The following is a 22485-nucleotide window of genomic DNA, read 5'->3' as shown; positions in this document are numbered from 1 at the left end:
CTCCCTTTAATAACTATTCGCCTCTTTTTCTCAGCCGAAGCTGCTCTGAAACAACCAGAAATGAAGGCAGGCAGGCAGGCAGAACAGAGCACTGGATTGAACCGCGGGTGGCTGTGTGGGGGTGAACGGGCGTTTCGGAGGAGCTGCGCCGACAGGAAAAGCCACCCTGCCGGCTTCTTTGAAGCAGTTTCTTCCTGGGCTGGTGGAGGAGCGAGAGAACGACTGAGAGAGGAACGAGGCGGGAGGAAACCGAAGCCACTGAGCCGAAGAGCAGGACAGGCTTTGGTTGCTTCCTCCCTCCCCTTCTTTCTTTTGTGTTCTTGATCCCAGCAGCATTCACCGAAGGCGAAGAAAGCCGCCATTTTTATTTTATTTTTATTTTCTTTGCGGCCCGGTACAAAATGATCCACGGACCGGTACTGGTCCGGGGCCCGGTGGTTGGGGACCCCTGCCCTATATGATATTTTTAAGACCACCTCATCTTATCTGTCATGGCTAGAGTTTTACATTACTCACAGCATATTAAGACAGTGTAACTTTTGTGGCTTGGTGGCCTGGTTGGGGAAGAGAGGGGAATTGGGCTGCAAAAGTGGTGGGCTGGCTGTAACTAACTATTTAAGACAGTGGTCCCAAACGTTTCTGGCTTTGCAGACCGGTGGCGATGGTGGCGGGGAGAAGGGATGGTTCTGTGAGTGCAGCAGGCAAGCGAGCATAGCTCCATTTGCGCAAGCGGCAGGCACTTGCCAGGCGCTTGTGCAAATGGGGTTTTGTGTGCGAGCATGAGCACCTGCCACTTGCACAAGTAGAGCTGCATGTGCTCGTAGTCGCCCACTTGTGTGGCCTGGTTCTGAATGGGCTGCAGCCCAGCAGCGGGCCCCTGATTTAAGAAACACACAAATATTGTTTTATCATGGAGAGACAATGGTGAAAGAAGTGTATTGGAGGAAGCTCAAAAATCGTATTTTCAAACCAGGGAAATATGAAAATAGCAAGTGCAGTTTGATATACCTATATGAAGCAAATTGGGGCAAAAAAATATTAATTTCACAGCTCTATGGCCATTTATGTCCTGACGTTTACTCTCTGCTTTGGTAGGAATCAAAATCAAAATCTTGAAAAATGTGTGCCAAGTCAAGGGGTTCTCACTGCTGCCCTAGATAATTTCCTCCACAGTCAAACAATTTTACCTGTTAGGAAGTCACCATCTACTCACTCCTTCAAATTAGTCTATTTTCTATAACTCAAGACCATTGTTACATATCCTATGACCCCTGGGATGACAGAAAATTGGTCATAGCTGTCTGATATGGCATCACATATTTGAACATGACTATGCTGCCCTTTAGTTGTTTTTTTCTGAAAGCTAAAACTTTCTTCAGTCTCCTCATTTAGGACTTAATTTGCAGCCCCCCCTGTTGATGCTCGCTCTGCTTTCTTTACATCTGCCCCAATTTCTCTGACTTATACTGAAATTGCAGAACAGAGAACTGAATATAGTAGTGAAGTGGAGAATGGAATGGAACAATCACACGTCAAATGGAAATTACATTTCAGTTAATGCAGTTCAAAACCATGTTTGCCTTCCCCCCACTTTTGCAGCCACATAATACTCAATGTTTAAGTATAGCTTCAAAGTTTTCCACGAGTATTTTTCCCATCCTATAAATGATAATTTAATGTCCTTTCCTAAGATAAAAACTTCCAATTAGGGTTTGTTAAAATTCAGCTATGTTCAACTTATTTCCCCGATTTCTGAAATTCGCCATATATGGCCTAAAGAATGAAAAGTAGAACACACACACACACACACACACACACAGAGAGAGAGAGAGAGAGAGAGAGAGAGAGAGAGAGAGAGAGAGTGCTTGACTATATACTAGAGCAGCGGTCGCCAACCGGTGGGCTGCAGAGAAATCTCACCCCCAGAGTACCCCCCCCAAAGCAATTAATCCAGGCTGCGCAGAAACACAAGGCTACGCTGCCCACATGGCCCGCGGGAACCCTCCCCATCCACTCACTCTTTACCAAGCAAACTTGCCTGCTAAACTGCTTTTTTTCCTTGTTCCGACCATCATCTGTTCTGCTGTGCCGGAAGATTTAGATTAGCTAGGAAGCAGGAAATGGTTGCATTTCTTGCTTTCTAGCTAGTCTTTAGATCTTCAGCTCTGCTTTTAAGCACAGCCGAACCTTCCTTAGGACTGAAGGTTCTATTATTCAGTGCAGACTCACGGCAAGCAAATTTTATGTGACAGACTGAGCTAGCCGATGGCAGATAGAGAGATCACTGAATGATTCTGTGAGCAACTCAATCTGCCTGCTTTTGGGTAAAAGTTGCTCTTTTTTTATAAAAAATTCAATATTTACATGCATGGTGTGCTGCGAGTTAATTTTGTGAGCTTGCTTGTAAGCAAATTTTATGTGACAGACTGAGCCAGCCAATGGCAGATAGATAGATATCTGAATGAATCTGTGATTCTGTGAGCAACTCAATCTGCCTGCTTTGCCTAATTTTGGGTAAAAGTTGCTCTTTTTTATAAAAAAATTCAATATTTATATAAATATTTATAATATCTACATACAAGCCATGCCCAGCCAGTCACATGACCACCAAGCCACACCCACAAATTAGGCCATGCCCACAGAACCGGTTAGTGGTCCCTGGGATTTAAAATTATGAGTTTGGTGGTCCCTGAGGTCCAAAAGGTTGGCAACCCCTGTACTAGAGTGCAGAAGATCTTACTCTTCTTTCTTGGCATGCTGAGCTTTTAAATAAAACAAGTTCCCAGATTCTTTCTTAAAATGTTAAAAATTTCCTTAAACCCCTGCATATTATTTTCTTTTCTAGCATGCAGTGTTTTAATAAATCTAATAAATATTTTTGCCTTAATTCAAAATCTAAAAAAAATACCCTCTTTACTATCTTTGGCTTGTCTTCAGCTGTCAAATTATCTGAAATTTATTTTTCTAATTCCTAACCTGCGCACTCTACTTCCTCCGTGAGTATTTATAGGTCTTTCCATCTCAGAGTCATTGTCATTCTCATCTGCTTCATCAGATTCATCTTCATTATCATCAGAATGCAGATCTTTCATTATAGACCTCAAAGGACCTAGTGAATAAAAACAAAAAGGGACACAATTCAACAATAGGAATTCACATGAAGCCTATTTATGGTTAGCTTTATATTAAAACAAGTCCTAACAAAATTTTTAAGAAAGGAGAAAGGAGGATCTGATCATTAAACAAAAGATGCACTGCTTGGGGGAGCTTATGAAGCAAATGCTTAAACAAAAGTAAATTTATTCAAGGACCAGTTGACTTAAAACAGGATTATTTCTGTCAACAAGGAGATTAGTGTTTTAAGTGTTTGCAGAATAAGCCCCTTGGAATGTTAAATAAAGCAACTTGGCATTCTACAGAACCAAATGGATCTTTAAAACAAAACAAAGTAAAATAAGATGCTATAAAAGACCCTTAAAAGTATTTTATACTGGAAAAATCTAAAGAGGCCACAGTAACAGTACATTTTGCTAGACTAATCCATGTATTGAAAGTCATAGTCTAATAAATCACTGTGATTACAAGTTGCTCTAGCCAAGGCATTCTTTGTCTGTTTTTGATCTACTTAGAATATAGCTGTCGTCTTTAGTCTAAGGTCAATATCAGGTCAAACCAGCTTTTTGCATGCTCGTATGTATAAAGTGTGTCAATTCCAGTAGAAGAGACCTATTTTTATCCAAGAACTGGATAGAGATCCTACGCCTCCTACACTAATGAAGTTGTATTAAATAAAAGTTCTACAATTAGTTCTACAACTTAAAATGTGAGCGTATTTTAATAGCATTAAAGACATTTACATTGATGCATTGTTTTTCCTGAAGGAAATAAAAATATTTAATCTGTTCAGAGGTTGAAAAGCAAGAAGAACAAAACTTTGAGGGAATTTTTGAGCTAAAGCTCTAAAAATAATTGTGCCACTAAAAAACAGAGCAATAGTTTACAGAATAGTTTAATTCTTAACATCATTATTAGTGGCATCGTTAATTACAATTTGACATGTTGCTCTATGCCAAAATAAAGATTGGCTGTTGTTAACTTACTAATTGTTTTATTAATTAATTTAGAAAGGCAAAAGACCTATGTGGTCTGGAGAGAAACAGATTAATTAATTTATGTCCTGCCTTTCCATATGTTCAAGATAGCTAAAATAAAGAAGCACAAAGACAAAATTTGAATATATAAAATAATGGCAATCAGGGTTTCCTGCATGATCATAATAATTGTTAAAATATACAGAAGCAGGATAAATTCCAGTTATATGTGTCCATGATATTAAACAGGAATTATAATCCAAGCTAAGGCTGTAGTTAATCATTAACTACATGTGTGCACAAAACGTAGTCACTGAACCAACAGTAACACCGGTTGAATCCCACCCCTGATCAAAATTTGAAAAGTTGAAAGATTATGGCATAAACCTCTGTGTTGGCAAAATTTCCATTTATCAATTATAAAAGGTCACACTGCTTGGATCCATACATATACTCTGCTGATACATAATGGCATTCTAGATTCTTGGGAAGAATTTGATGCACGTGACAGCTAACAACAACTAAAAAATTGGCAGCTATGACTTCATATTGTTGTGTACAATACATAATAATACAACAGTTTGTGATACTGTCATGGAAGTTGTATATATTTTGAAATGTTCCCTGAAAAGCAGTAATCAGTTGGCAAAGGAATAATTTTCTTATAATTATTGCAGGAAAAGAAAATGTCTGAAGAAATTTAGAAATCTCAACTGATGAAAGAACTGAATGCTTTTAGGAAAAAAACCACGTTTAATTTAAAAAAGATTTGGGCTTTTCGAGAAACTAGATTTACAACACTGTGCTATTTACCATTTTAAAAAAATGACACAATGGGAACTCCCTCAACTATCTAAATATAAACTACAATAAGTTTTTGCATATCTAAATATGCAAAAATGTATGTTTTTGCATATCTAAATCCTAAATTTGGGAACTCCAAAATCAAAAATCAAAAAAGGTTAGGAAATCTATTTGTTCCCTTTGTTTTAAAAAAACAAAACATTTTTTTTTAAAAAAAGTACAAGTTCTAGGTTCTTTGGTTTACTCATTTCTGCAAAATTGAAGACTGATAGACCTTGGAAGGACTACTTTTTTAAATGAAATGCATCATGCAAAATACATCTTAATTCCAATCATCCTACTGCTCCATGGGCTGCACTGGCTGCTGCTTTGCTACCGAGTGCAATTCAAGGTTGTTACCTTTAAAGCTCTGCGTGGCATAGGTCCAGGTTACTTGAGGAACAGCCTCACCCCAATGGGACTGGCCTGCTCCACCAGCAGAGGAGGTATCCTGCAGGCCCCATCAGTCAAGGAGTTTTGGCTGGCACAGTGCAGGAGAAGGCCTTCTATTCTGTGGTTCTTGCCCTTTGGAACATCTTATCCCCTGAGGTGAGATTGGCTCCCACCCTTCAGACCTTCCCTAGGGGCTTGGAGACCAGATGGCCTGGAGGCCCAACAGGGGAGTATCACACTAGAGGTGGTTGATAAATTAACAGGCAATCTCACCTCCCACCGCTGTTCCTTCTTTCCCCATCTTTTAAGCTAATTTTTATTTTTGATTGTATTTCTATTTTTTATTGCTTTAGAAATATTCATCTTTTATACTTTTAATGCTTTTAATGATGCGAGCCACCCAAAGTCACTTCAAAATGAGATGGGCCGCAAATAAACCAAATAAATAAATAAAGTACTTTTTAATTTCAAAAAGTCATTTATTTGTTTGTGCAGCTAAGCTGCTGCCATCTTCTATTGGGACATAGCCTGTTTAGTTATCCAAAGTAACTAGAAATACAGTTGTTTGATTTCTGAAGAAAGGTATAATGCTGGCTGAAATTTAACTACTTCAGATGTTAACAAGTAAAACTTAAGTGATCTAGGAATTGCCGTAGCACAAGTGATGGTAGGATCAGCCTAGGAGTGGGGAGAACAGAATTCAAATCTCTATCTTGCAGGTAGTCCTGGACTCATGATCACAATTAGGATCAGGATTTCTGTTGCTAAGCCAGGCGGTTAAGTGAGTTGTGCTTGATTTTACGACCTTTTTCTGTTAAGCGAATTACTGCAGTCGATAAAGAGAATCATGCAACCCTTGTATAGATCCAGCTTCCACCCCACAGACTTTACTTATCGGAAGCTGGCTGGGAAAATAGCAAACGGTGAGCATATGAACCCAGATGCTACAGCTGTTGTAACTACATAGCCGCTGCTGAGCCCTCAGATTTGGATCACATGACCACAAGGATGCCACCACAGTCCTCTATGTGCAAGAGCTGGTCATAAGTCCCTTTTTTCCCAGTGTTGTAACTTTGAATGGTCACTAAATGAATGGTTCTAAGTCAAGGACTGCCTGTGTTATGATCCATTGTCAGTTCAACCTATTTTGCATGGATAAAATGACAGGATAAAGGTTCTCAGAGCTATCTCTAGTAGGATGACAATCCATATGTCTTTTTTTTTTTTAAAGATGCCATCCTTTTTGTTTGCATGCCCAAGCACCTGAGCCCCCCCTCCCCCACCCTCCCTTTTTTTAAAGTTACCTTGCTGTCGACTGTTCTGAGATGGTGTGAAACTGGAGCTAGAGCTGGAACTTGAACTTGCAGGGCTGGGTTGCTCGGACTTGGGAAGGAGAGAATGTGGCAGAGTTCAAGAGAAAATAAAAAGCACAAAATTAGTTCCTCTGCTTGCTCAAAAAAACAAACAGAAACAAAACACAAAGATAAATGGTCACATTTACTTTGCAACAATTGGAAGGAAAGGAAGTACCGGTAAGAACACAACTTTCCCGCGATTTACACAAAGGGAGGGAGGGATAAGACATTATCCACTGGAGGCAAGCTTTCTTTTTCATCCCATATACCCTGGGTGGAAGGCCCATTAATGCTTTCCTTTTAATCAAATGATCAGTGAATTTGGTTTAGTAAGGCCATACCAGCCTGCTATATGTTGGACCTTCCAGCTACATTTGCTGAAAATCGTCCAGATAGCCAGCCAACCTATCTGGATAATACCGAGTGGGAGAAAGCTGTTAAAAATGTAGAATGATTGTAGGCAGAACTGTAGAATGAATGAGAAACCATGACACAGGAAAAGGCCTATATTTTCCTTAAGCTTGTATATTAAAAACATTATTCCCACTGCTGTCAGACAACTTTATAATAATTTGAAAAGATTGTGCATGAAAATGCTTAACTTAAACAGGGGAAAGACTAGGGAATAGAAGTAGGACCCATAACAAATAATTGCAGCCATTTTTTGTTCCTCATGATACTATCAGGCTTTCTGAAATACATGGAAGAACTTTAGAAGGAAAAATCTGCAGAACATTTTATGCCAGCCTCGCGATCTTTACTGGTTGTGCTACGGCTCTTTGTGTGAGTTTATGGTGACCTGCTTCCAATCAGAATAGAGAGTAGACCTGATTGGCCACAATGAAAATAGCAAACTGATTTAAAACTGTTTCATACCAAGTAGGTGGTTTTAGGATAATTCTTACATATTGTAGGAATATTAATTGCATATTGGGTATCTATGACAGCATAATAGCACCAAACAATTCCACTGTGTATAATCATATATACCAATCTGCCATGCTGTTAATTTTCACAGTAAACAATATTATGGAAAGTGAGGAAAAGAGAGATAACAAGTAAAATAACTTAAAGGTAACAAATAACAGAAAGAAAATGAGTCTAATTAAACTAGAGCCTCTACATCTTTTAATGCTTACAAACCACACTTGCTTTTACCACATTCAAGCACTGATTTTTGTTCTTTAAAATTCCCACCTCCTCTCTCCTTCTGAGGATTTCATCAATTCTATCCAGTCCCAAGTTTCTTGGTCCTCTTTTTCCTCTCAAACCATTCGTTCCTTTTTCATGTATTTATTTGCTTCTTTTCTGCTAGTTTTTCACTTTTCTTTTCACATCCATTTAGAACTCTTTCATTCTTAAACCTATCTCTTGTTCTACCACACATTTCTTAGGCACTCAAAATTGCATTCAACCTGGTTTTTTTTTTGCTTCTCTTGATATGTCCAACTATCACTTCCATGACAAATGGGCAGCAACACACACATTTTAGCATCTCTAGGTAAGTATCAATTCCTCGCAACAACCACATATGTTCTCTTCTTTTCTAATAGCATTTGCATTAAAGTTTCTCTGTTTCCCCCTCCTTAGTAAGCATTCTATCAAAACACATGAATTCATCTACTAGAATCATAGGGACTAGAACTTTTTCTAAACTTTTTACAGGAAACTTACACTATTACATTTTTTCTGTCAAGTGCAACCGCATTGGTTTTAATTTTCAGATCGATAATACTAATTGCATTGCACAATCTAAGATTTGCAAATCATTTAAGTTTGGAGCAAACACCATCTCCAATCACTGCATTTCAAGCATCACTGCAAGCATTTTCTTATACGTTTATCAATATAGCAAACCACCAAAGTTGACATCAACATATCTTTCCCTTATTTCCTGCTCGATGTTGAATTATTAGATAAACAATCCATTTATTCTCATGGATGCTTTTCTTCGATCATATTCTGCTTCAAACTTCAAGACCATATTTATGCAACTTGTTTCTTAAGTAAAGCTCGTCGCTTGGTCATACAGTTAGTCATGACCATAATGGAGTCTGCCCATCATGGTCATAAATCATGATGGCTGTGATGCAGGTCACCCATGTGTATAACCCAATTTTAAACTTTGTTTGCAGTGATTGTTAAGTTCCCACACCAACCAATGGTTTCCTATGAGCCAGTATCGCTGAAAACTGAAAGTAAATGTCAGTTTTTGATAAAAATCATCATAAAACATAGTCATATGACCAAGAAATCTACAAATGGACATAAATTTGGGCTGCTTACTAAGCACCCAACATGCGGTCATGTGATTGTAGGTCTAGACAGTTGTCAGAACTTTGGAACTGGGTTGTAAGTACCTGCAGAAGGATCCTCAGAGACACTTTGACTGGTCGCAAATAAATGGTCATAAATTGAGGACTACCATTTTCTAAATCAACAAATGTACAATAAATTTTCTTACATTCGTACTTTCCTGAATATCCCATCGAAGTGCAAAACTCCAATATGCACAGCCCAGCCAAGCATAAAGCTTCACTCTACTTCCAAAATGTCATTTTCACTTCTTGAAATCTTTCAACATGAATTCCAATAGGCATATTACCCGGAATACTTAATCGTCCTCTAATTCTGCATTCGTTCTTATCATTCACTTTGTATAAGGGAAAAATATAATAGTGTTCTCAACTGTCAAGTGCAGATGGAGTTAAAGACATTGAAGTGCCACACTTTATTTAAACCATATTATGTTAATTTCCTTCACAGTTATACCTGCAGCTTTATCATGTCTCAATATTCTTACAGGATTCATGACTTTTTAGAATAATTTTCCTCCTAAACGTTAAGCTGTATATTATTTGCTTATTGCTTATCACTGGTCCTTGAAGTTCCAGCCTTTGCAACATACCCATGGTCACATGATTGTAATCTGAGCACATGGTTGCCCAGTGTGCAATCATGATGTTGCACTGATCCAGATCACGGGATGACCATTTGTGACATTATCTGCTGATCTCCCACAAAGTCATTGCGGGAACCAGTAGAGAAGGTTGCAAGTCACCCAAGTTCCTACTGCCTTTTTGCATAGGAGCCTAATACAGGGTACATATTCCTCAGCAGCCCTTGCTCACCACAATCCATAAGCACATATTTGCTCGCAAAACACCCTGCCTTCCTATGGCCTCTCCTGGTCCTCCCAGGAACCCCCTGAATTACTGAATTCCTTCTCCTAACTTTCATGGCATGGTTAGGTGGTCTGGTGTGTGATGGTAGTGCAAAGTGGCAGTGGCAGTGGCAGGCAGGCAGAAGGAGCCCTTGGGGAAGCTGAGAATTTGGATGGCCAGGTGACCTGCGGTGAAAAGAGTGGGAACTGGTTCTTCAGCTTCCACTTAGCCGGTCATGTGATACATTCCCCACTTTGGCAGCTTTTCTCTCTTTTCTATGTGAACTAAGTTGGGACAGGACTGACATTGTGTTGGAGATCTCAGGGAAGACAAGTTTAATGGCTATCTTGCATGGTGGCACGCAGACTGCAAAAATCAGACTGGCAGAGACTTTTTAATAAGTGTTTACTCATCTGTATGTTACTAAAACTTTTGTGTTTGTGTCTATGATCTGTAATAAAATGATACACATCATCATAGAGTAAAATTTTTCAGTAAAGGTACCTCAACTTACAAGACTAACTCACAGAAATTAGGAGTCCATTACTCCCAAGGAAATAAAATTTGAGAAATTTTCTCCCACTTCAGCATTGCTGCAATCAGCCGCAATCACACAATCTTTATTTTAATTTCAAAAGATGCCACCTCGTGTGTACTGCTTGAATAGGTTATAATTTTTCTTCAGCAATTATTAACTGAAAATAATGTAATAAATGAATAAATGATTTTATTTCTGAAGCAAAATGAACTAAAGGGCAAGGAATATTTAACAAAAAATAAAGGATTTATTATTGGTACAAAATCAATATAAAGAAATAAAACTTGATTCACTGACATAATTTTTTTTATTTTTATTTCACTAGCATGGCCACTAATATTGTTTCCAAGAAATAGTTTGATCTTGTTGAGGAAAGTGAGGTAAGAAAGGCTGCCAAGGTTTCTGGAGGCTGGTCTTTCTTGAGAGATTCCTGATGCCTCCATCAAAAAGCCACAAAACTAAAATTATAATTGTAAGCCATATAGAGTCATTGACTGAGTTGGCGGTTATAGAAATTGACTGAATAAATGAACGAACGAATGAATAAACAGGATGATACCTATTGCTCACACTTACCAGAGGGTGGCTATTGTAGGATTATTAAGAGAAATGGAAAGAGTTAAATTGCTATAAATCATCTGTTTTTAAATCTTAAGACTTCCATTTAGTTTATAGTAAAATGAAAAAAGACAAGTTTGTGGTTTGATTATCTCTGGCCAATTAAAAACTGCTCTCCAATGTTCACCTTGTTCTGTATTGCAACTAGTTTTCTACAGGGTGGCTGTTGCTTCAAGTTACATTGAATTGTCCATTGAATTGTCCAGTTCAACTTAACGAAGAAATACAAATAGTATATTTATAGCCATAAATCCACCAATTAATTACATTCAAAGTTCCCTCCCCAAATAGTGCAATAGTAGTATGTGGCCTCTATTAAATTCAATGCTAAGTTGCAGTTTCATGCATTGTGCTTACATAAGCTCAACAGTTGTTCATCTACCATAAATCAATCTATTGTTGTCCTTTGTAATGAGAAAGCAGATTTACAGCTTTTTAAAGGCTTGCTTCACAATCAAAAAGATTGTGAGGCAAGCTAATGGAACATCTCTTTTTTTTCTGAGGGTGCCAAAGAAAGGGGGAGGGAGTAGAGTTAGCATCTGTTCCTCTCAGACAAATGACATCTGTAGTTCTCACAGCTGGGACTGAAAGAAGCAAGCAATTTCAACATTTTGTACATACATGGAGATTCATGTGTTTCTCACTTGCCTCACACAAAACACTTTTTGTATTGATTTGATGGAACATGATCTCTGTGCAAAATCTGCTATACATTTTAGTTGGACCTTACTCCAAATTATCAGCAAAAATATATGGACCTTTGATATATAGTTTGGATTTTATATTAAAAGGATCCATGATATAGATCCTAATGTATGTGTTAAGTAGAGTCATAGAAGGAGCAGTATTTTCCAAGGGTAGATATTAGATAACTTTGTAAGCAGATAATTTCCTCATATTTCCCATTCTTGTTTTGCAGTTGTTTCTAATATGAATATGGAGAAAGACATGATTCAGAGAAGGCAACAGAGAAGCACTCACATTAGAAAGTCTAATTATATAAAGTCCAATATGTAGTAAAAATGAATATATATATTTAGCCATAACATGTTCCTCTCCTGAAATTTAATTTTAGTGCACAGAAAAACTTTCATAGATTCACAGCTATTAGAACCAAGGATTATGACTACCACAAGAGTGATAGCATTATATAAGAAGCTAAACTAAGAAACTGAAATGTAATTTTAAAAAAGTATTAGAAGCTGTCACATGCAACACTTTTAATGTCTCACTGTTAGTTCTCTGGCTTTAGTAATTGTTGTTAGGAAGATTGAACTTCTGAACATTTTGAAACTGCTTTTCCCTCATCTTCCCCAAAACAAGAAATTTTGAATTTTTTTCCCTTTAAGCATTGATTTCCTGATTAAAAGAAATGTTCTTAGCGTTTTAAATTAAACTATAGGTTTGGCTTACTCATAAAAGTTAAAATTTCAATATTAAATGTAGAAGTGTTTTTGACTCATAAATTTAAACATATTGTTGGGTGAATACCGTAATTTTCTCTTCTTTTCTGAAGAAAGCCTTAATGCATATAATAACTTGTTAACAAATAATTAATTCGATTTTTGCAATCTTCCATTCAGAAGGTAGAACACATTGGAAGATAGTACACAGAGTTTTATTTTATTGTTCTCCAAATTTTCAAATGGAAAGTAATATAGACCAAACTGGTTTATAATAAATGTTGGAAATTGGTCTTAAATTCAAGATAAATATGGCATATATATTTAATAAATAAATAATAAACAAATAAAATGGTATTATTTATTTATTTTATTTAAAGAAAATTTATACAGCCACCCAACTCACCCCCAATGACTTTGGGCAGTTTATAAAGATAAAAACTCAGTAAAAGTAGAATAATATTATAAGTTATTCAAGAAAAAACAAGGGAAATATCTCCACAAAGGAAATATAGTATCTCCACAGTTTTAGCCATTTCTTGTTCTTACCCCCCCCCCCCCCCGCCCCGGGGGGGGGGGGGGGGGGGGTAGGAGGGGGGGGGGGGGGGGGGGGGGGGGGGGGGGGGGGGGGGGGTGGGCGCCCCCCCCCCCCCCCCCCCCCCCCCCCCCCCCCCCCCCCCCCCCCCCCCTTCTATAGCATAAAGCCAGACAAAGTATTAGTTTATTGTTAATCTGTAACCTAGTATTATAATCTACAGATTATCTACTGTTTTATGAGTAGTTCAGAATCACACTCATTTTTATCAAAGTATGCATTTTATAAGTTTAATATTTCTTTTGAGATCAAGTATTCTATTTCATAGACAGAAATGTTTGCTGCCCAAGAATACTGTGGTGGCAAAAACAATCTTATGAAATTCTCAGTCTAAAAGCATTCAAAGTAATATAACAATAACTTATTTTTTCTGTACCTCAAATCACCAGATGCTCCTTCAAAATCAGTTACAAGCAATGCTTTGATTTGCTTATACAGAAACACAGCTGGAAGATAATTTGTGTTAGCAAATAATGAAGCAAAGTATGGAAGAAAGAGTGTAATGGCATCCATGCTGATTCAAATCAAGCAATCATCTAGTCTAGCAGTTTCCTAAAATTCATAAATAGGACAATGATTACAAGTACCATTATAGTTATAGTATGCTCCCCTGGAATTGATATTGAGAGGTTTATCATTTCTGTTACTACTATACTCCATTTTCATCTCTTTATCATTTTGCTTATTCCTTTGTAAATTATTTCTTAAACAAAACTATAATCACCAGCCTACAACCATACCCTTTAAGCTTATGCTTTCACATTCAAAGGGAGCACAACTACAACATTAGAGTTAGTAATCATATTGCCTATTCCAAGATATCTTTTCATTAATCAATGTTATTACTATTGTACCTAACCTGTAAGTCATTAATTTACCTCAAATGATACAGCACAACAGAGAAGTTTAAGCATCATCAGATTCCAAAATCACTTTACATCACAAGACATAAAATAGATCTTGATCACGGTTAGATATGAAGGTTGCACTATTGAAGATGTTTGAATATATTTAGTCACAATCAGTTGTGATATAAATCTGAAGCATTCAAAAAGAGGAAAAGCAGCACAATCGCACACAAAAATTAATTTTTTTCATTAGGAACATTCAGAGGAAACATTGAGAGGGAAGGGTCTGTTTCAGCTTTAATGATTAGTAATGTATACAGATGCAGTAGTAAAACAGTTGGCATAGTTCCACTATCACAGAAAGGTTGGGTTTATGAGAAAAGCAACCAAGTCATTCATGAAACATAGGATTCCTTGTAATCTGAATGTGAGCAATTAAGACGAATTATACTGCTTCATCAAAGGCTTTGTCACTGGATCTTCCAGAAACACCTTCTAGGAAATTTTAAATGAAAATGATTAAACAATACCTCAGTTATTTTAACCTAGCACAGTATAGGCTGTCAATCATTTGAACTATAATTTGAAAGGATGCTCAGTAGGAAAAGAGCTTCTTTTAACCAATATATTTTGCCTAATTAAATGTGAGCTTGTGATTTCAATATGTACAGGTAGTCCTCGACTAACAAGTTTGTTTAGTGTCATGAGAAGATACAATGGCATTGACCGTTTTTTACTTGAGTGTTGCAGCATCACCATGGACACATGATCAAAATGTAACACATAATCAAAAGGCAACTGACTCATATTTATGACTGTTGCTGTGTCCCAAGGTCATGTGATCCCCTTTTGTGACCTTCTGACAAGCAAAGTCAACGGGAAAACCAGATTCACTTAACAACCATGTTACTAACTTAAAAACTGCAGTGATTCATTTAACACTGGTGCCAAGAAAGATCATAAAATGGGGCAAAGTTCATTTAACAACTGTCTCGCTTAGCAACAAAATAATGGGGGCTCAATTTTGGCTCTAAGTTGAGGACTATCTGTATTGGTGAACTCTCTGTATATCAACACAATAGAAGATATGTAGCCAGTGCTATTCTTCACTGATCACTGCCCAAGAATAATTAACACTTTGGAAATGTAAATAACTGTCATATAATATGAACTGATATCCCAAATATTTCAGCATATTGAAAACGAAGTGAACCCAAACCAACTATGGGTTTATCTTAAATGCCACTCTTGACATTAAAAAAGATACAAAATTAGATGCAAAATGTCCACTGGTTCCTTATTATACTTTATCCATTGTTAATTTGAGTATGTGAATAGTTGTCTTCTATAATATTAAGATATTAGTAATGTGTCCTGAATAATTCTCCTAAAATGTTTTCAACCAAATAGCGGATAATGTTATCACTTCTTTAAATCCTTTCTTCAGATTTTCAATATATTTGAAAGGTATCTTAACAAACATAAAATATTTTATTCTTTCATAATAAGATATCTTTGTCCCATCCAATTTATCTTATGGTATAATAACAGCAAAGTACACCCTTCATCAAAATTTTAACTTAACATAATGAGCTTTTTGCAAAATACATTCCATTCCATGTTGAAAGAACCTGGGGAAGTAGATAAGATTGCTTGTAGCATGAGCACTTCACCTGTGGGCTGGATCCATACCTTTCTTAGCTGCTTGTCAGGGTTCCAATTAACACTCCTTCTGCCTGCTAAGTGGGGTATCAGTAGCAAGATTCAGAAGGTGGTTGATGTTTCTCAAAGGGAAGGCATGATGCCATTTGTCTTGAAGAAAGCACTAGTGTGTCCCCTTTTTGAAGAAGCTATCTTTCAATCAAATCATATTTGGAGTTTTTATCTACTCTCCAACCTTCTATATCTGGGAAGCCTGTGGAGAATGTAGGAGGGGCCCAGTTGAGAGAAAAATGTCCTACTCATTCTGATAGATAGCCCAGCCCTACCCATGATAGGCTGTTCATATGAATCATTATCTCCAAATGACTTTTTTTCTTCAAAAAATGGAATAAAGGTATTCTCAGTCTACGGAAAAAAAAATTAAAGGTAATGTTTTCCCCTGTCCAATTGTGTCTGACTCTAGCGGGTGGTGCTTATCTGTTTCTTAGCCAAGGAAGCCACCGTTTCCTGAAAATACTTCTGTGATCATGTGGCCAGGATAACTATACATCAAGGCACATAGAATGCTGTTACCTTCCTGCCCAAAGTGATACCTATTAATGCACTTGCATTTGCATATTTTTGAACTGCTTGGTGGGCAGGAGCTGGAGCAAATAGTGGAAGCTCACCTCATCACACAGCACTTGGATCTCAAACCCAGGCTGTAAGCTTTCCAGGTCTTTAATCACTGAGCTATCATGCCCCTAATCTACAGAGATAAGGCCCTTGGCATTCCAGCATGTCTAGTAACTAACTTTATATATTTTTCTGGGCTAGTACAATATAAAAAAAGAGATAAATTCCATTCCTGAATCTGGCCCCATGATGAACTTATGAGAGCCACTGCCTCTCTCTGGGATGTTTGTTCAGCCTACAGCCCTGGTTATTTCCAGGTAGTGTCCTATCCAAGTATTAACAAGATCTGATCCAGGCAGGGAGAAAAAAGTTCGTTTTTTTGGGAGTTGATTAGCAGAACCTTTTTTACAATCAATATTCAATGCACATGCTATATCTATGTTCTTGATGTGGTACCTTTGTATGAGGACAAATATATTATAGTCAATGATACATAGAAAAGCCAACATGTTCTATACTGTCATCAATTTGATTGTGACCTTAGCTGTGCCTTTTGAAGCAAGTGTATGTTTTAAATTTTCAAGAAAAACACACGATGACTCTGTGTAAGTCAAAAACCGACAATAAAAACAAGTCTATATTAATTTATGACAGAACTCATAAATGGAGTTACAACAGCAGTTTTAAGAGCAGAGGAAATAGAAAAATAAAAAGTAGAAGTAAAATTTCCTGCAGCCCTTTCAAGCCAAAACTGGTGGCACATATATAAAGGTGTATAGGTTTTTTTTATAAAACTTTTCCTTCCTGTAACATATTTCTAACAACTGCTATATTTCAAATGTGGAATACAACATAATTCACTTAACAACTGTATTACAAACTCTGCAGTGATTCACTTAAAACTATGGCCAGAAAGGTCATAAAAAGGGCAACATTCAACACAATTGTCTTGCTTAACAATGGACAATTTGGGCTCAGTTATGATAATAAATTAAGGACTACCTATATCTCATTTCTTGCACATCCAGAAATCCTGAAGCAGCAAGGAACCAGCCGAAGAATGAATACACTTTAATAGATGTAAAGAGGAATAGTAGATAGTATCTCACAGACTGAAAAGAAAAATTAGATTTTAACTTTGATTGCAATGTTAATAGTTTAATTGGTAATTTGGACTCATGACAAAAACACTGTATTTAGATATTCTAACACTCTAAGAATTATTTTGGCTGAGAGATTATTTCTGTTTATAAAGCGCAAGTAAATAAGGGCAAATGTCAGAATCTAAAGCCATATGTAGCTAATTCCATCTTTTCATCATTGGCATCAGCAAAAGGTAAAATATTTCCATCACCATGCAGAGAGAATGTGCACAGAATCAAAATCATCTAAGGAATTTCACAGCTTTGGAGCACGATAATAACAATCCAAGCATTAATGAGTAATGATAGCTTCCTTCATTTAGTAGGTTTTTGTAATGAGTCCGAAGAGGTTCATAGCTTAAAACAAACACTAATTGGAATTTATTTTAATAGACTGGAGAAATGTGTAAAGATTTCCTTTGCTTTACTGAGGTAATATTTTTGAGATATATGAGGGACATAAGAGTAGATGAATTAGGGTTCCCTTCTATCTTTAACACATTAACTTAAGTCTGTGGAAATTAATAGGACTTAGATTTGGCAGAAAATAATCTTCCTATGTTTAATTAATTAATTTATAAAATTTATTTGCTGCCCACCTCATTTCCAACAACTCTGGGTCACTTACAACATCAAAAACATTTTAAAAAATCCATTATAAAATTAATGCTGGATTTTTGTCATTAACTGCCTTGGGCTGGTTTGTCTACAAGTGAATGGGATAGAAATATGATAAAAACAAACAAGCAAACAAATCATCATCATTTCAGCCATTGGTCTATCTACTGCAAGATAAAGACCTCTTGCATGTTTTCAACCCATAGGGCCCTGAGCAAACAAATAACACATGAGAAACACTGTATGAGAGCAATCTGTTTTGTGTCCCTATCCAAATGCACACATCTTTGTGCTGCTTCAATCTAGTCTCTAAGCAATTTACAATACAAAAAGAAATGCAATACAAACAATATAAACGTATTAAAGGCGGGATACAATATATAACTATATCAATATACAATGAAGTTTCCTAATCAATGCAATATTCATAGTACCAGAGCTCACCCCAAGCAATAATACAATACCATCTTAGTTGCTTATTATCTTTGCAAATAACCAAGTTTCAAAAGCTTCTATAAGATTGTGAGCGAAGGGACCACTCTTACCTCTAGTGGAAAGCTGTTCCAAAGGAGGTGAGCTCCTACGGAAAATGCCGTCTTCTAATCACCTAACTGCAGGTTTCCCAGTAGTAGGAACTCTTAGTAGGCAAACTCTGTTTATCCATATTGGGCAGACTGTCCAAAACAGGCAGTCTAAAAGATACTTTAATGATATAATTTATTTATGGATGTCGAAACTCTTACATTCATCATAAAAAGGGAACCACTAAGAATTTATCCTCTTCATAAGTAAGTTTCCCCCAACTCTAATGTAAAAACAGGTTGGCTGAATTCACAGATCTCCCTAAATCATGGTTCAACTATGTTTTACTTTTACCTATTTCCATTTATTTTGTTTTTCACTTGCACACAGATCGAGCTTAAATAGAATTCTACCCAAAAATGTTTGGCTGATGGGAAAGGAGTGAGGAAGATATGTTATTCCCCATTTCCCTTGCTTTTACCATACCCAATACCCTTTCCTATGCTGTTTCAGAGAATCCTCAGCCTTCCCTGAGAACAAGTAAGGATTGCAGAGAGAAATAAATCAGATAAAATCACCTTCTTCTTTTGCCAGTAGTACACTAAAGACGATCAAGTCTTCTAAAGAGGGAGGCAACTTCCTTATCTGACAGTGAAGACACTTTAAAAAAAATTATATGTATATAATTAAGACACAGTATAATTGCTATGACATTTTAACTTTGAATTTCTCTATTCAGATAGATATGCCGATAGGAAATCTACAAAACAAATACTGTTATCTTCTCAACCATAGTTACTCTATTAACAGCAGCTGCAACATGATATAATCCATAATGAGATCTAATATTTCAATGTTTCTATCTTCTAGTTTGCAACTTAAATAAATATTATACGGCTGACAGGGTTATATATCATGATACAGAGGCAATGAAAACAAGGCCAAGTGCTCTCTTATCACACAGCTACATGGTCCAGTATAGGAAAACGGTAAGCAGGTTTTCATGAAATTAAACATCCTGTAATTGAAGTTTTTCACAAAGCAGTTTTTAAGGAACTCAAGATAAAAGCAGACATGTTTAGAATTTGAAGTGGTTTGAACTATTCTCCCATTGCCTCAATAGTAATAAATTTGCAAGCTTTCCTTCCTTTTCCTCTCCTTGTTGCCTAACACTTTTCTAATGAGAGCCAAAAATTACAGGATGGGATTTAGAACTGGTTTATTATATAAAAGCTTCTGAAGTACTTTGCTACCTCATACAACGTGATACCGGAACTTTAACATTAGCTAAAGTTCTTGGTATTCACCTGGCAGTTCTTGGTATTCACCTTTCATGTTTAATGTTTTAAAAAGAGAGAGTTTTTTAAACATGGAACAATGATCGCAGTTAAGATTAAAACTAAGTTGTATATTCATGCTTTTTTGCCCATTAACACACGGGAGAATATTTTTAAACATTACAGTTCTAAAGTAAAATTTTGAATATTCCAGTACTGTAAAATGCACCTAAACATTGAAAACAAACATTGCAATATCACAAATGTCAGAAGTACTGAAGGTATTCATAATACCACCTTGTTTTTGCAATTTTTTTACCCCTACATTATATATATATATATTATATATAAGCTGTAGGAGAAAATCCCACAAATTAAAAACAAGCTTGTAAACACTTTCAATTAGAGTAATGATTGCATATTCTACACTCAAAAGTCACATTTACTAGTCTTATAACCAAGGAATCACAGATGCTTGTAACTATTTTAGGTCAATCATTCAACAGCACTAACAATGATAATGACTCATTATTAGTTCAAACACTAATCAAGAAGTGGAAAATGAGGGGTTCTGTTGAAACCAAACCACGGTCAGGTAGACCAACTAAAATTTCAGCCACAACTGCCAGGAAAATTGTTCAGGATGCAAAGAAAAATCCACAAATTACTTCAGGTGAAACACAGGACTCTCTGAAAACATGTGGTATGGCTGTTTCAAGATGCACAATAAGGAGGCACTGGAAGAAAGGTGGGTTGCATCTTTTACTACGCAAATGCCACAAAGTATCCCACTTACAATACGCCAAACAGCAGAGACAAGCCTCAAACCTTCTGGCACAAAGTCACCCTAGGGCAACATTTGGAGAGGAGTCAACAAGGCCTATGATGAAAAGTACACCATTCCTACTGTGAAACATGGAGGTGAATCGCTGATGTTTTGGGGATGTGTGAGCTACAAAGGCACAGGAAATTTGGTCAGAATTGATGGCAAGATGAATGCAGTATGTTATCAAAAGATACTGGAGGAAAAATTTTCATTCATTAGCCCGGAAGCTGTGCATGAGACATACTTGGACAGTCCAACATGACAATGATCCTAAACACAAGGCCAAGTCGACCTGTCATTGGCTACAGCAGAATAAAGTGAAGGTTCTGGAGTGGCCATCTCAGTCTCCTGACCTCAATATCATTGAGCCACTCTGGGAAGATCTCAAATGTGCAGTTCATGCAAGACAGCCCAAGAATTTACAGGAACTGGAGGCTTTTTGCCAGGAAGAATGGGCAGCTTTACCATCTGAGAAGATAAAGAGCCTCATCCACACATACCACAAAAGACTTCAAGCTGTCATTGAGGTTAAAGGGGGCAACCGTATTAAGAACCGGGGTATGTAAATGTTTGATCAGGGTCATTTGCGTAATTTCTGTTGTCATTGTGATTTAAAAAGAGTAAACACAGTTGACGATAATAAATGGCTTCAGCCAACCACTAACCATGAGTGAAAGTTTTTGTGTTATCATTCATATTCTCTGAAAATTGGCCAAGAAATCATAAATTCTGCCAGGGTATGTAAAATTATGAGCACAACTGTATTTGAGGAGTGGGAGAGAGAGAGAGAGAGAGACTGAGAAAAAAGAGATTAGAATCGAAATATCAGCTTGGTCACAACTGTAACACAGTTAGAACAACAGTATAAAAATGTTTATGTTTTCAAACTTTGTCTATATACAAACAATCAAAACCTACTTTAAAAATATGGAATACCATTTGCCTACAAGAAATTTCAACACTACTTATTTTATTTTATTTTTCATTTTTGTATCGCAAATTTTTAAAAGTTTTAAATATTTAGCAATAATTTTAAATTGTAAACTGCTTTGAGATTCTGTTTTTTTTTTTTTTTTAAACTGGAAGCAATATAGAAACATTTTAAATCAAGAAAAATTCAGAAAAAGACTAAGGATTATTTTATTTGGCGAGCTATTGCTTAGGCCAGTTTAAAATATGTACAAAAAAGATAGGATTAAGTAATTAAATGAAAATGGAAATTAATACTGAAGAAATTAATATTTTACTGAAATCTTTATTCCTAATAATAATCTTTTTATCGACTTCTTTATATCATGGGAATATTTAATTTATTTCCATTGTTTAAAATGGGCTATTATAGTTAACTTATTAAGCTGTTGGAAGCATAACTTCCATTTCCACAAAATATTTTATTTAATATATTATACTGATTGGGGAGTAAAATAGAAAATAATTATGATTAAAGCTTCTAACATTACACTACATGCTAAGGTAATTAACGTAAGACCTATATTCTATAAGTTTTCAAAAGTTTTGGGACTGTATCAACTTTCATCTACAGCATTCATTAATGAGGCTAGTAATGTATCACATTTTTCTTTTTAGCACTCATATGAATGCTGCTCTAGAAGTTGTGAAAATTTGCTGGCATACCACACATCGGAGGCATTGCACTAGTGCGTGCAAGAACGAGGATAGATAGCAAGATAAGCTTTTATTACACAAAGGAAAATCTGCTTGTAAGACATTGGATCTTGTTTTTATCACTTATTCCTGAATAAACTCATTGAACTTATTTAGGTTTTTAAAATGTAAATATGATTATAAATAAATTACAATTACTTAACCTATTTCTATATTTCTAACATAAAATATGCTAAAAGAGCTAAATGAGGCACAACAAAATTAATTGCTATAACAAATAGAAATATATACAGAATGTATGGTTATGAAAGCACGGAGCATGCCCAAAGTTTTCTTATTTGCTGATTCA

General features: G+C 36.3%; 1 protein-coding gene across 2 annotated transcripts in view; it reads right to left on the bottom strand.

The window, feature by feature from the left end:
• Window positions 1–22485, bottom strand: part of MLLT3 (MLLT3 super elongation complex subunit) — a 147810-nt gene that overhangs the window by 19870 nt on the left and 105455 nt on the right. For both annotated transcript variants that reach the window (XM_026680277.2, XM_026680278.2), the window contains exons 7-8: window positions 6632–6710; window positions 2977–3109 (exon numbers count right to left, since the gene is read on the bottom strand). In XM_026680277.2, the coding sequence (XP_026536062.1) occupies window positions 2977–3109; window positions 6632–6710 (212 nt within the window). The remainder of the gene's footprint in view (window positions 1–2976; window positions 3110–6631; window positions 6711–22485) is intronic.

Source organism: Notechis scutatus, chromosome 2, assembly GCF_049901735.1.
Source record: "Notechis scutatus isolate UNSWTSFEM ecotype Mainland chromosome 2, rNotScu1.2, whole genome shotgun sequence".
In the NCBI taxonomy this organism is placed as follows: domain Eukaryota; kingdom Metazoa; phylum Chordata; class Lepidosauria; order Squamata; family Elapidae; genus Notechis; species Notechis scutatus.
The sequence above is the reverse complement of the archived record's forward strand: the minus strand, read 5'-3'. Positions and strand labels throughout refer to the sequence as shown.